Source organism: Mustelus asterias, chromosome 29 (genome assembly GCF_964213995.1).
Source record: "Mustelus asterias chromosome 29, sMusAst1.hap1.1, whole genome shotgun sequence".
In the NCBI taxonomy this organism is placed as follows: domain Eukaryota; kingdom Metazoa; phylum Chordata; class Chondrichthyes; order Carcharhiniformes; family Triakidae; genus Mustelus; species Mustelus asterias.
The window spans coordinates 11,610,543-11,626,484 of NC_135829.1; the positions used below are offsets into that span (position 1 = coordinate 11,610,543).

Genomic DNA, 15,942 nt, shown 5'->3' on the forward strand with positions numbered 1-15,942 from the left:
GAGGATGGAGAATTTGGCGCTCAGCCCAATCTCCGTTCACCGCAGCGGGACCGGAAAATCCCATTCATGTCAACGGCTGGAAAATTCCACCCACTGTTCCCAGATACCCCGTGAAGGCTGCCTTTCCTCCAGGTTGAACAACTGCGGAATTCATTTTGAAAGGATTTCTGACTGCTTCAGATCTTCGCTGGCAGTACCTTCCTGCTCAAAAGCCCAGAGAGAGTCTGTGAGTAGCTGTTAGCATGATGGACGTGGATGTTGTTCCCTCACCACTAACAACAAAACCTAGGGCAACACATCCGCAGCATTGGTCTGAAGCAAAATTGCTACAATTTTGATTATGATGCAGCCTAAGAGAATATTATATATTTAACTGGTTGTATGATTGCTTTAAGAGCGGGTCACATAACTTTTCCATGAGGTCATTGATGCTTCACAGTATCATAGAATCCCTACAGCGCAGAAGGAGGTCACTCAGCCCATCGAACCTGCACGACAACAGGCCCTATCCCCATAACTCCACATATTTACCCCGCTAATCCGTCTAACCTATGCACCCTGGGGCTTCTGTCAGAAGCACAGGCTTCTGTCTGAGTTTTATTTTCTGCTCTGTGCACAGAACATCTCTTTCAACAAACCTGTTGTGTGTTACTTTGACTTTACGTGTGCAAACCACGTCTTTTGTTTTTATTTAAAACCCACAACACCGTAACATAGTTTGGACATTACTGTAGGGATTCGATGGTTCTGTCTGAACTCCCTGATGTTTGTATTTTCTCAATTCTGGTAACATTCTTGTAAATACATGGGTTAATCAAGAAGGTTATGTCTTCCGAATGGACATAGCAATTAATTCAAAAGTTGACCATCGGTGTAACATTTATGAGATTAATGGCAGCTTACAATCTCCATCAGTACTTCTGTCTTTTTACAAACATAAAATTCCTACAGTGCAGATGCTATTCAGCCCATCAGGCCTGTTGCGACTCTCTGGCAGAGTATCTTACTCAGGCCCTCTCCCCTGCCCTATCCCCATAACGCCATGCATTTTACCATTGCTAATCCACCTAAACCTACACATCTTTGGACACTAAGGAGCAATTTAGCATGGCCAATCCATCTAACCTGCACATCGTTGGACACTCAGGGATAATTTAGCATGGCCAATCCACCTAACCTACACATCTTGGACACTAAGGGGCAAGTTAGCATGGCCAATCCACCTAACCTGCACATCGTTGGGCACTCAGGGATAATTTAGCATGGTCAATCCATCTAACCTGCACATCTTTGGACACTAAGAGACAATCCAGATGGCCAATCCACCTAACCTACACATCTTAGGACAGTAAGGTGCAATTTAGTATGGTTAATTCACCTTATCTGCACATCTTTGGACACTCCGGAGCAACTTACCATGGCAAATCCACCAACCTATACATTTTTGGACACAAACAGGCAATTTAACATGGTTAATCCACCTAACGTACGGATCTTCTGGAGTATGGGAGGAAACAGGAGCACCCGGCGGAAACCCACGCAGACACAGGGAGAACGTGCAGACTCTGCACAGACAGTGACCCAAGCTGGGAATCGAACCCTAGTCCCTGGCGCTGTGAGGCAGCAGTGCTAACCACTGTGCCACCCGAAGATCTTCATTGAAATGAAGATCAATACAAGGTGGAGAGGAGCTGGATTAATCAGTGAGGAAAAGGCTAAACTGAAGATAATAATAGAATTTTGATTATTTTCATAAAATCATAGACTCATACAGTGCAGAAGAGGCCTTTCAGCCCATCAAGTCCGCATCGGCACATTAGAAACACCTTAACTCCTAGCTAATCCCATCTGCCAGCACTTGGCCCATAGCCCTGAATGTTATGATGTGTGAAGAGCTCATCCATTTTCAGATAGGACGGGGAAGAAGATAGGTTTATTTCAGAGTTGGGTGTCAACAGGTATTGGATAGGGGGAAAGACAGCAAAATAAGATGTTCACCTGTGGACGATGTGAGGCTGACAAGCCTTTTCTTTCACTAGATTTAATTCTTAAAATCCCAAGTAGGGATAACAAGGCATGAAAAGGAAGTCAGAAACTCTGTAATGCTGTCTCATAAGGAGGTTGCAAATTGCACAAATTGCAGGTGGGAAAGAAACCATATGTTGCACGAGAGATATTTCCAGTCACAGCAACACTTTGCTTTTCTCCTGTTATACCTACTGGCACAACAGATATCACTTGACAAAGATGGCAAAGCATAGTACAGAGTCAGCATCGGAGGTGCTACACTTCTTAACAACAGAAGGGGAAAACTATCAAGTGCTGTTGGACTCCTGGTAAAATCCTGTCCTGCGGTAATAAACCGTACGAGGTGTGCATTGGGCAGCACGGTGGCACAGTGGTTAGCATTGCCGCCTCACAGCGCCACGGACCCCGGTTCGATTCCCGGCTTGGGTCACCGTCTCTGCGGAGTCTCCATTTTCTCCCCGTGTCTGCGTGGGTTTCCTCCGGGTGCTCCGGTTTCCTCCCACAGTCTGAAAGACGTGCTGGTTAGGTGAATTGGCCATGACAAATTCAACCTCAGTGTACCCGATCAGGCGCCGGAATGTGGCGACGAGGAGATTTTCACAGTAACTTCATTGCAGTGTTGATGCAAACCTATTTGTGAAACTAATAAATAAATTAAACTAATTAATCAATGATTATTCCATGTTAAAAAGGGGGAGGCAATGGCCTTGTGACATTGCCACTTAATTGCCAAATTAATGTCCAAATCTTAAGACATGTCCAATGTCTTAGTGTCCAAATATGTGCAGGTTAGGTGGATTGGCCATGCTAAATTGTCCCTTAGTGTCCAAAGATGTGCAGGTTAGGTGGATTGGCCATGCTAAATTGCCCCTTAATGTCCAAAGATGTGCAGGTTAGGTGGATTGGCCATGCTAAATTGCCCATTAATGCCCAAAGATAAATAGTTTAAGCGGATTGGCAGGGTAAATATGTGGGGTTACTGGGATAGGATCTGGGTAAAATGCTGCATTGGAGAGTTGGTGCATACTCGATGGGCCAAATTAGGTGGAGGCGGAGGATGTGCAGATTAGGTGGATTGGCCATGCTTAATTACCCCTTCATGTCCGAAGATGTGCAGGTTACGTGGATTGGCCATGCTAAATTGCCCCTTAGTGTTAAAAGATGTGAAGGTCAGGTGAATTGGCCATGCTAAATTACCCATTGGTGTACCCAGAGATGTGTAGGTTAGGTGAATTGGCCATGCTAAATTGCCCCTTAATGTCAGGGGGATTAGCAGGGTAAATACGTGGGGTTACGGGGATCGGGCCTGGGTGGGATTATTGTCAATGCGAGCTCGATGGTCTGATTACTGTAGGGATTCAATGGTTCTATATATCTTTTACAGAACAATTTAAAAATAGATACAACTGAACTTCAACAAAGGCAGTTGTAACATAGGAGAGACTTGGATAGGAATTTCAATTTGGACTGTATGATAAAATGCACATTATTCAAATGACGTCACCTCTTTAGTTTGGAGTCTCCCACTGTTTTATCCCATTAGTGAATGCTAATAGGTTTTTAATTGCTCGAGTATGTCTGTTTCGACTGGGGTGAAAAACTCCACTTTGTCTGGGAACCCCACTGCCGGATAAGCCTGGACCTCCCTGGAGTCAGATGCATCTTAGTTCTGAGGGTAAACAGTCAGATTGAATGACATTTGCCCTTCCTTTAATGGACAGTTGTCATTTGTAATGTCACCTTGATGCTCGTTGTGTGAGTGCTTCTGAAGTTCCTGCCAAGTTTGATGTTGTAAACGTTCCCAGGAAGACAATTCAAGGTTAGAATGGCGAATAGATTGAAAATCTCTCCGATAGTGCGGTAGGTTGTCGACATTTGCTGGTCAAAATAGATTGGCAGGAACAATTGTCTAATTACAATTTTCTTACCCCCCTTCTAACTCTCATTTGTTAAGCAGGGAGAATATAAAGATTTACCAAAACTCATTGGATATTCAAAAAATTAAGAATCTACTGATGACCCTGAAACCATTGTCGATTGTCGGAAAAACCCATCTTTGGATACACTAAGGGGCAATTTAGCATGGCCAGTTCACCTAACCTACACATCTTTGGACACTAAGGAGCAACTTAGTATGGCCGATTCATCCAACCTGCACATCTTGGACATTGAGGGGCAATTTAGCATGGCCAATCCACTTAACCTGCACATTTTTGGACACTAAGGGGAATTTAGCATGGCCAATCCACCTAACCTGCACATCTTTAGACATTCAGGGGCAATTTAGCATGGCCAATTCATCTAACCTGAACATCTTTGGACACTAAGGGGCAATTTAGCATGGCCAATTCACCTAACCAGCACATCTTTGGACATTAAGGGGCAATTTAGCATGGCCAATTCATCTGACTTGAATATCTTTGAACACTAAGGAGCACTTTAGCATGGCCAATCCACTTAACCTGCATATCTTTGGACACTAAGGGGCAATTGAGCATGGCCAATCCACCCGACCTGCACATCTTTGGACATTAAGGGGCAATTAAGTGGCAATAATGCTACTAGGCCATTGCCTTCCCTTATTAACATGGAATAGTTATTGATTAATTAGTTTAGTTTATTTATTAGTGTCACAAATAGGCTTATATTAACACTGCAAGATGTTACTGTGAAAATTCCCAAGTGGCCATACTCCGGCGCCTGTTCGGGTACACTGAGGGAGAATTCAGCATCTAACCAGCATGTCTTTCAGGCTGTGGGAGGAAACCGGAGCACCCGGAGGAAACCCACGCAGACACAGAGAGAACATGCAGACTCCACACAGACAGTGACCCAAGCCGGGAATCGAACCTGGGTCCCTGGTGCTGTGAGGCAGCAGTGCTGAGCACTATGATTCTCTGATTCTCGGATGTGAATGTCCGAGGTTACAGAGAGGTGAAGCCACTGGAGGTGATTTGGATAGACGGGATGCGAATTTGCAAACCCCGTGTTAGAGGGGACACAGTTTTGTTAGAGCATTTAGGCAGAAGCCAGGATCCTTTGCAATACCAGGTGTCCTCTGATTCCAACCAGGAGCCAGTTTGTACCGGTTATTTACTCAATGTAATGGATGCTGTGCACTTTTGTACTCTAGTATTATTATACCAGTCATGTCTATCCCAGGACATTTTTAAACTCTAATTATATACTTAAAAAAAAGGGGAAATAAATTGCAACAGCTTGCAGTAGAACAAATTTAGCATCTGCTGCAGCTCAAATAGACCCCAGTGACCGAATTGTTGGACTGTTTGAAGAACATAATCTGCCAGAACCTCCCCCACCCATGTGGCAACACTTTTAAACCTGCCGTAAGCCTTCTGTTGTTCTACAGCTGCACCACAATGCTGCCACGAACTGGGAAATAAGGGAGGATGTTTCAGAGAGGATAAATCTCCACCTGAAGATTTAAACCAGAGGCTTCTTCAGAACGCCCGAAAGGAGGAAACACGAACGCCCGAGCTCTGTCTCACTTTTCCAGGAGGCCGTGCGGTCACTTCTGTTCCACCTCCCTTCCGAGGGCGGCACAGTGGCACAGTGGTTAGCACTGCTGCCTCAGAGTGCCAGGGACCTGGCTTGATTCCCGGCTTGGGTCAGTCTGTGTGGAGTGTGCACCTTCTCCCCATGTCTGCGTGGGTTTCCTCCGGGTGCTCCGGTTTCCCCCCACAGTCCAAAGGTGTGCAGGTTAAGTGGATTGGCCATGCTAAATTGTCCCTTAGTGTCCAAAGATGTGCATGTTAGGTGGATTGGCCGTGCTACATCGACCCTTAGTGTCCCAAGATGTGTAGGTTAGTTGGATTGGCCATGCTAAATTGTCCCTTAGTGTCCAAAGATGTGCTGGTTAGGTGCATTGGCCATGCTAAATCGACCCTTAGTGTCCCAAGATGTGTAGGTTAGTTGGATTGGCCGTACTAAATTGCCCCTTAGTGTCCAAAGATGTGTAGGTTAGGTGGATTGGCCATAGCAAATTGCCCTTTAGTGTCCCAAGATGTGTCGATTAGGTGGATTGGCCATGCTAAGTTGTCCCCTTAGTGTCCAAAATTGTTTAGGTTAGGTGGATTGGCCATAGTAAATTGCCCTTTAGTGTCCAAAATTGTGTAGGTTAGGTGCATTGGCCATAGTAAATTGCCCTTTAGTGTCCAAAATTGTGTAGGTTAGGTGGATTGGCCATAGTAAATTGCCCCCTAGTGTCCAAAATGTGTAGGTTAGATGGATCAGCCATGCTAAATGATTTGATTTATTATTGTCACATGTATTAGTGTACAGTGAAAAGTATTGTTTCTTGTGCGCTATACAGACAAAGCATACCATTCATAGAAAAGAAAAGGAGAGTGTGCAGAATGTAGTGTTACAGTCATAGTTAGGGTGTAGAGAAAGATCAGCTTAATGTGAGGTAGGTCCATTCAAAAGTCTGACGGCAGCAGGGAAGAAGCTGTTCTTGAGTCGGTTGGGTACATGACCTCAGACTTTCATATCTTTTTCCTGACAGAAGAGGTGGAGCAGAGTATGTCCGGGGTGCATGGGGTCCTTAATTAATGTGTGGAATTACGGGATGGGCCGGGTAAGGACCATGGCGAGTCTTTTGGAGACTCGGTGCAGACCCAATGGATCAAATGGCCTCCTTCTGCACTGTAGGGATTCTATGGTTCTATGGAACGTGGAAAATTATGGGCACAAAAAATGTCCCACGTAATCGCATTGGTGTGTCACCTTGTAAAAGAGGTTACCAGCCAGAATATTCGCGGTTATATCTCCCTTTTTTAGCGATGAGACCACTTCTGACTATCGAGTCATAGAGGTTTACAGCATGAAAACAGGCCCTTCAGCCCAACTTGTCTATGCCACCCCTAATTTTAACCCCTAAGCTAATCCCAATTGCCCACGTTTGGCCCATACCCCTCTGTACCCATCTTACCCATAGAACTGTCTAAACGCTTCTTAAAAGACAAAATTGTACCCACCGCTACTACTAGCTCTGGCAGCTCGTTCCAAGCACTCACCACCATCTGTGTAAAAAAATTGTCCCTCTGAACCCTTTTGTATCTCTCCCCTCTCACCTTAAACCTTTGCCCACTAGTTTTAGACTCCACTACCTTTAGAAAAATATATTGACTATTTAGCTGATCTAAGTCCCTCATTATTTTATAGACCTCTATAAGATCATCCCTAAGCCTCCTATGCTCCAGAGAAAAAAAGTCCCAGTCCATCCAGCCTCTCCTTATAACTCAAACCATCAAGTCCCGGAAGCATCCTAGTAAATCTCTTCTGCACTCTTTCTAGTTTAATAATATCCTTCCTATAATAGGGTGACCAGAACTGTACACAGTATCCCAAGTATGGTCTTACCATTGCAATTCAGTCTCTTTAGGATGGAGGCTGAGTTGTACCATGACTTGGTGCAAGTTCAGTAAGAAGTCTCACAACACCAGGTTAAAGTCCAACAGGTTTATTTGGTAGCAAAAGCCACAAGCTGTCGGAGCGCTGCTCCTTCGTCAGGTAAGTGGGAGTTCTGTTCACAAACAGGACATATAAAGACACAAACTCAATTTACAAAATAATGGTTGGAATGCGAGTCTTTACAGGTAATCAAGTCTTAAAGGTACAAGTTGGCAGCAACTTGCAGTTGGTGCAAGTTTCTGTTCCAAGTGCCTGTTTCCCCTCTTCCCTCCATTTGTGTTTCACTGGAATGTAAGTCCTCCAAAGCAGCAAGAAGAGGTTGGTGGTAATAGTCTCCTGCTGAGCCAACACGTGGGCAAGGAAAGAAAAGAGGCGAGCTGGAATTCTCCCAAAGAAATTCTAAGTGTTGACTTCGAGTGAGAGCTGGAGTAATTTACGCTGGTTTCTCTCACACTCTGTGCGCTCTCAAACTCAACTCATGAGGCAAATTTTCCCATTCCACCCACGACGGGAATTCTAGCGGGTGAGGGGCGGACCATTAAAAGGTCCGTTGACCTCAGGCAGGATTTTCCAGTTTCGGGGTGAGCGCGAGGGTTCTGGGCAGCAGGGCTCCAATCCCGCCACGGCAGATGGTGGAATTTGAAAAACATCTGGAATTAAGAATCTACCATGAAACCAATGTCGATTGTTGGAAAGAAAACATCTGATTCCTTTCGGGAAGGAAATCTGCCGTCCTTACCCGGTCTGGCCTACATGTGACTCCAGAGCCACAGCAATGTGGTTGACTCTCAACTGCCCTCGGGCAACTAGGGATGGGCAATAAATGCTGGCCCAGCCAGCGACGCCCATGTCCCGTGACTGAATAAAAAAAAGAAAATAGGCTAAATGCTACTGCCCTGTACCTAGAGAATGGCAGGACGATGGTGCCCGAATGCCAGTAGGAACATGCACAGAAAGTTTAAAGTTTATTTATTAGTGTCACAAGTAGGCTTACATTAATACTGCAATGAAGTTACTGTGAAAATCTCCTAGTCGCCACACTCCGGCACCTGTTTGGGTACACTGAGGGAGAATTTAGCACGGCCAATGCACCCAACCAGCACATCTTTTAGACTGTGGAAGGACACCGGAGCACCCGGAGGAAACCCACACAGACATGGGGAGAACGTGCCGACTCCACACAGACAGTCACCCAAGTGAGAATTGAACCCGGGGCTCTGGCACTGTGAGGCAGCAGTGCTAACCACTCTGCTAAGTTTATACACAATAGACGGCTTTCAAGTGCTTCCCGCCTCTTTCTTTCCCATCTTCAGCTCACCACGCAACTTGAATTGAGAACATCACCCATCGCACAACAACCACAGATGCTACACACCAGTGCATGCGTTTTCAAAGCCATTTTAATATTCATATCTTGAGGCTTTGAAATGACTCCTTGGGGTCCTCAGAATTGAACTTTGAAGTGTTCATTCGAGATTCCTCCCATTGCCGTTCCATCAGTGACATTTATCTGCTTAAAGGTACAGAAACAGGGTTTCCCGCGCTCCCACCATTGTTTGCCGGCATCCTACTGGATAATTCCAGGGCATAAGCTTAATACCGGACTTGAAAATAGTTTGTAATAGTCGACGCAATTGACAGTGTGAAGCGGTTCTCCAATTGCTGAGTGCCTCCCACAGCAACGCTGCCTGTATGAACCCCCAGTCCAACACCGGCATCTCCACATCATGTACAAACACAGTGCCGTGTCCTACGAGACATTGTACCACAGTGTCTTTGAAGACACCAGACGCACCAGTCCACTCAAATTCAGGACAAGCAAAGATTCAGAAATTCGCACGTCTTGTAATTTCTCTGTTCTCTCCCCGGTTGGCAAAGGTAGTTCTTTTGCTTAAAAATAAAACTGCTGCGATAAGACATATTTAAAAGCCCAAAGTGTAATTTCACACATAATGTGATAATTGCTGGGTTTTATTCGAAATTCAGCTCGATCCTTCTCTTTCACCTTCTTGGCGACACTTCACCCACATTCAGCACTCTCAATGATAACCATAGTTCATAGCAACCCTACAGAGCAGAAGGAGTCCATTGGGCCCATCGAGTCTACACCGACCACAACTCCCACCCAGGCCCTATCCCCATAACCCCATGCATTTACCCTAGCTAGTCCCCCCCACACTAAGGGGCAATTTAGCATGGCCAATCAACCCAACCCGCACATCTTTGGACCGTGGGAAGAAACCGGAGCACCCGGAAGAAACCCACGCAGACATGGGGAGAATGTGCAGACTCCGCACAAACAATGACCCAAGCTGGGAATCAAGGTCCCTGGCGCTGTGAGGCAGCAGTGCTAACCACTGTGCCACTGTGCTGCCCCCAGGTGACCTCTTACCGTTTCAATGCCATAATCATAGAATAGATTCATAGGAGCTTATCAGAGACCTAAGAATTGAACACCGTCTTTATCACCTGCTTGGTCAGAACATTGAATACAGGAGTTGGGACATCTTGTTGAAGTTGTACAAGACATTGGTAAGGCCACACTTGGAATACTGTGTACAGTTCTGGTCACCCTATTATAGAAAGGATATTATTAAGCTAGAAAGAGTGCAGAAAAGATCTACTGATGCTACCTGGACTTGTGGTTTGAGTTATAAGGCGAGGCTGGATAGACTGGGGCTTTTTTCCTGGAGCGTAGGAGGCTTCAGGGTGAACTTATAGAGGTCTATAAAATAATGAGGGCAAAGATCAGCTAGATAGTCAATATCGTTTCCCAAATGTAGGGGAGTCTAAAACGAGAGGGCATAGGTTTAAGGTGAGAGAGGAGAGATACAAAAGGGTCCAGAGGGGCAATTGTTTCACACAGAGAGTGGTGAGTGTCTGGAACGAGCTGCCAGAGGTAGTAGTAGAGGCGGGTACAATTTTGTCTTTTAAAAAGTGTTTAGACAGTTACATGGGCAAGATGGGTATAGAGGGATATGGGCCAAACGCGGGCAATTGGGACTAGCTTAGTGGTAAAAACTGGGCGGCATGGACAAGTTGGGCTGAAGGGCCTGTTTCCGTGCTGTAAACCTCTATGACTCTAGTTTAGGAGGATTGGCCATGCTCCCTTAGTAGGGTAAATACGTCGGGTTATGGGGATAGGGCTTGGGTGGTGATGCGCGATTAATTCACTCAGGAGGCTGGATCGTACCCGGGAAATAAAGGCTTTTATTAGTAACAAGAATGGAGCATACTGCTTAACAATACAATCCCAGACTAAAGGGTCACTAGGCAGTGCAGTGATCTTTATACTCCTATAGGTAGGCGGAGCCAACCAGAGTGTACCACAGAACAATACCAACAGGTGGAACACCCCAACCCTAACCCCAACAGTAACAAGAGTAACATATGTACAAGTACCCATAGTGATAACCATCTATGGTTCAGTACCCATAGTGGTAACCATCTATGGTTCACCACAGGTGGGAATATTGTCGGTGCAGGGTAGATGGGCTGAATAGCCTCCTTCTGCACTGCAGGGATTCTGTGCTTTGGTGGAGGATAATAGGGCTAGATTGAATTGAATTCAAAAGGGAGAGGGGAGTATTATTGGAGTTGCACTCATCCAGGCAAGGGGAGAGTATTCCATCACTCTCTTGACTTGTGTCTTGTAGATTGTGGACAGGTTTTGGAGAGTGAGGAGGTAAATTACTCATTGCAGGATTCCTAGCTTCTGGCCGGCGCTTGTGGCCCCAGGATTTATATGGCTAGTTCAGATAGGTTTCTGGTCAATGGTAGTCCCCAGGATTTATAGTGGGGGATTCAGTGATGGATTATCATTGAAAGTCATGGGGTGATGGTTAGATTCTCTCTTGTTGGAGATTATCCTTACCTGGCACTTGTGTGGCACGAATGTTACTTGCCACTTGTCAGCCCAAGCCTGGAAATTGTCCTGATCCTTCTTGGGTCATGAAAGAGGCTATATAAATGCCGGAGGCTGTTTATTTCAAATGAAGGTTAAAATGGGTTTGTCGAGATTTGGTTAGTATTCATAGAATCATAGAATCACAGAATCCCTTCAGTACTGAAGGAGGCCCATTTGGCCCATCGAGTCTGCACCAACCACAATCCCACCAGGCCCTATCCCCATAACCCCATGCGTTTACCCTAGCTAATCCCCCTGACACTAAGGGGCAATTTGGCACGGCTAATCCACCCAACCCGCACATCTTTAGATTGTGGGAGGAAACCCACGCAGACACGGGGAGAACGTGCAAACTCCACACAGACAGTGACCTGAGGCCCGAATTGAACCCGGGTCCCTGGTGCTGTGAGGCAGCATGCACTGCCCAGTAGTGTTGAAATGGCTGCTACGCTACATCTTTAAGCCTGCCATATAGATAGGATATAGATAGGCTAGGAGAATGGGCCAACATTTGGCAGATGGAGTTTAATGTGGATAAGGGTGAGGCAGAAAAAATAAAAGGGTAAATTATTATCTAAATGGAAAGCAGATTCAAAATGCGTCCAGGCAGAGGGATCTGGGTGTCGTTGTCCATGAATCACAGAAAGTCGGTTCGCAAGTATATCATGTAATAAAAAAGGCAAATGGGATGTTGGCATTTATTGCAAAGGGACTGGAGTATAAAAGTAGAGAAGTGTTGTTGCAATTGGATAGGGTGTTGGTGAGACCACATCTGGAGTATTGTGTCCGGTTTTGGTCTCCTTATTTGAGGATGGATGTGGTGGCATTGGAGGCAGTTCAGAGGCGTTTCACCAGATTGATTCTAGGGATGAAAGGGTCGATGTATGAGGAAAGATTAAACAGTTTGGGCTTGTACTCGCTGGAGTTTTGAAGGATGAGGAGGGATCTGATCGAGGTATGTAAAATACTAAAAGGGATTGATAGAGTAAATGCAGATCAAATGTTTCCTCTTGTGGGACAATCTAGAACAAGAGGTCACAGGTATAGGTTGAGAGGCGGTAGATTTAACACTGAGATGAGGAGGAACTACTTCTCGCAGAGGGTGGTGAATTTGTGGAACTCGCTGCCCCACAGCGCGGTGGAGTCTGAATCATTGAATGGTTTCAAGAAGAGGATAGATATATTTCTGATTTTAAAAATGGGTTAAAGGGATATGGGGAACAGGTGGGGAGGTGGATTTGAGACCAGGGAGAGATCAGCCATGATCTGATTAAATGGCGGAGCAGGCTCGAAGGGCTGAATTGCCTACTTCTGCTCCTAATTCCTATGTTCCTAAGTTCCGATGCCATGAGTAACACAATGGACCTTTCAGACCTGCTTCTCTGTTACTTTGTTAAGATTAGGTCACAGGGAGAATTTTCAGAAAGTGGTTTTTAAGTTCAGAATGTTTATAACAGCTTCAAACCTGTTTGGCATCACTGATTGCATCATTGCTCTCTACTTTATTTTACTAACCCAATAAATAGGCCTGTAAAACAATTTACTTGATGAGAATTGCCCTTTAAATATATTCCACTTGAATGTCACTTCTTGTTTTACATCCTCTACAGGCTTCTAGTTAAGGCCCCAGGAAAAATAAGGATCGAGAACGTGCCTCTTGCCCTATTGAGGCCATCTCTTTCCATTAGCCTGTATACAATCTCTACTCTTGTGGAATCAAAGTTTTTTTATTAGTCACAAATTGGCTTACACTCACACTGCAATGAAGTTACTGTGAAAATCCCCTAACCCCCTACTCCAGCACCTGTTTGGGTACACTGAGGTAGAATTTAACACGGCCAATGCACCTAACCTGCACACCTTTGGATTGTGGGAGGAAACCGGAGCACCCGGAGGAACCCCCTGCAGGCACGGGGAGAAAGTGCAAACTGCGCACAGTCACCCGAGGCCGGAATCAAACACGGGTCCCTGGCGCTGGGAGGCAGCAGTGCTAACCACTGTGCTACCCTGATCTGTGACCTTACTCCCTATACCTGCCTTTGGTCCATATCCCTTAATACCTTTGCTTAACAAAATATTATCTATCTCTGACTTAAAGGTAGCAACTGATCTAGCATCGACTGCCATTTGTAGAAGAGAGTTCCAAACCTTTCCCACCCTTTGTATGTAGAAGTGCTTACTGACATCTCTCCTGAACGATTTGGCCCTAATTTTTAGAGTATGCCCCCTAGTTCTAGAATCTCCAACCAGTAGAAATAGCCTATTTTTATCAACTCTCTCTTTTCCTGTTTGTACCTGATTTAATGTGATTTGATTTGATTTATTATTGTCACATCTATTGGGATACAGTGAAAAGTATTGTTTCTTGCGCTCTGTACAAAGCATACCATCCAGAGAGTACATAGGGGAGAAGGAAAGGAGAGGGTGCAGAATATGGTGTTGGAGTTACAGATAGGATGAAGAGAAAGATCAGCTTAATATATAATGGGTCCATTCAAAAGTCTGATGGCAGCAGGGAAGAAACTGTTCTTGAGTCAGTTGGTACGTGATCTCAAACTTTTTCCCAATGGAAGAAGATATGTCCAGGTTACGTGTGGTCCTTGATTAAGTTTAAATTTACTTATTAGTGTCACAAGCAGGCTTACATTAATATTGCAAGGTAGTTACTGTGAAAATCCCTTAGTCGCCGCACTCCGGCGCCTGTTTGGGTACACAGAGGGAGAATTTAGCACGGCCAATGCACCTAACCAGCACGTCTTTCGGACTGTGGGAGGAAACTGGATCGCCCGGAGGAAACCCACGGAGACACAGGGGGAACGTGTAGGCTCCACACAGACGGTGACCCAGGCCGGGAATCAAACCCGGGTCCCTGGCATTGTGAGGCAGCGGTGCTAACCACTGTGCCACCATGCCGTCCCATTATGCTGGAGGCTTTTCCAAGGCAGCGGGAAGTGTAGACAGAGTCAATGGATGGGAGGCTGGTGTGCGTGATGGACTGGGCTACATTCACACCCTTTTGTAGTTTCTTGCGGTCTTGGTTGGAGCAGGAGCCATACCAAGCTGTGATACATCCAGAAAGGATGCTCCGAACAGGCCTAATTTGTGAAAACTTTCCTCATAACTTAACCTCTGAAGTCCTGGTATCATTCTTGTAATATCCTGTGTTTCCTACATTACAGCAATGACAACATTTTAAAAAGCACATTAGTTGCAGAGCACGCTGTGACATAATGAGGTTGTGAAAGATGCCATAGAAATATGATTCTTCCTGAGTTCTCTGCCCAAGTTCAGGTCCCTGGTGATCAGCAGTAAATTGCCTCAATACTTTTTTTTAACTATGAGCAGGGCGAGGAAGCAGTCCCTCGAATCTACCCAATCCGGAACAGGGATCGAAGCTGTCGACATTAATCTGATCCACACGGAAACCATCTATCCTCCACAAAAACACAAATACCAACTTTCCAACCACTGTAATAATATCAAAAGTTAACCAGCTGTAACTCATATAATGTGAACAGCTGAGAAACTCTCAACTTGTAACAAAATACAAAGGTTTCAGTTTGGAAAAAAAAGACCATTGTGGCTGGCTTCAGAGTTCTAAACATGTTAATAATCATAGAATCATAGTGCAGAAGGAGGCTATTCGGCCCATCACGTCTGCACCGACTCTCCGACAGAGCATCTTACGCAGGCCCACTTCCCACATTATCTCCGTCACCCCTCACATTTACCTTATTAATCCACACAACCTACACATCTTTGGACACTGAGGAGCAATTTAGCATGGCCAATCCACCTAACCTACACATCTTCTGACACTGAGAGGCAATTTAGCATGGCCAATCCACCTAACCTACACATCTTTGGACACTAAGGGGCAATTGAGCATGGCCAATCCACCTAACCTACACATCTTTGGACACTGAGGGGCAATTTAGCATGGCCAATCCACCTAACCTACACATCTTTGGACACTAAGGGGCAATTTAGCATGGCCAATCCACTTAACCTGTACATTGTTGGACACTAAGGGGCAATTTACCATGGCCAATCCACCTAATCTGCATATCTTTGGACATTAAGGGGCAATTTAGCATGGCCAATCCATTTAACCTGTACATCGTTGGACACTAAGGGGCAATTTGCCATGGCCAATCCACCTAAACTGCACATCTGTGGACACTAAGAGGCAATTTAGCATGGCCAATCCCCCTAACCTGCACGTCTTTGGACGCTAAGGGGCAATTTAGCATGGCCAATCCCCCTAACCTGCACGTCTTTGGACACTAAGGGGCAATTTAGCATGGCCAATCCACCTAACCTGCTCATCTGTGGAGTGTGGGAAGAAACCAGAAACCCGGAGGAAACTCACGCAGACACGAGGAAATTGTGCAAACTCCACACGGTCCCCTGAGGCTGGAATTGAACCCAGGTCCTTGGCGCTGTGAGGCAGCAGTGCTCACCACTGAGCTACTGTGCCACCGCAAAGTCAGAATCTGGAGTGCCAGTAGCCCTACACATGTTTGGACACTTTGGGAGCAATTTAGCATAGCCACTTCAGCTAAGCTGCACAG

At 45.5% G+C, this 15,942-nt stretch overlaps 1 protein-coding gene across 50 annotated transcripts in view; it reads left to right on the forward strand.

Annotated features, from left to right (window-relative positions):
• LOC144480519 (CUGBP Elav-like family member 4) overlaps positions 1-15,942 on the forward strand; it is a 786,252-nt gene that overhangs the window by 588,498 nt on the left and 181,812 nt on the right. For 25 of the 50 annotated variants that reach the window (XM_078200058.1, XM_078200078.1, XM_078200061.1 and 22 more), the window contains exon 4: positions 583-594. The exons of the other annotated variants lie outside the window; for them this stretch is intronic. In XM_078200058.1, the coding sequence (XP_078056184.1) occupies positions 583-594 (12 nt within the window). The remainder of the gene's footprint in view (positions 1-582; positions 595-15,942) is intronic. 50 annotated transcript variants of the gene reach the window in all.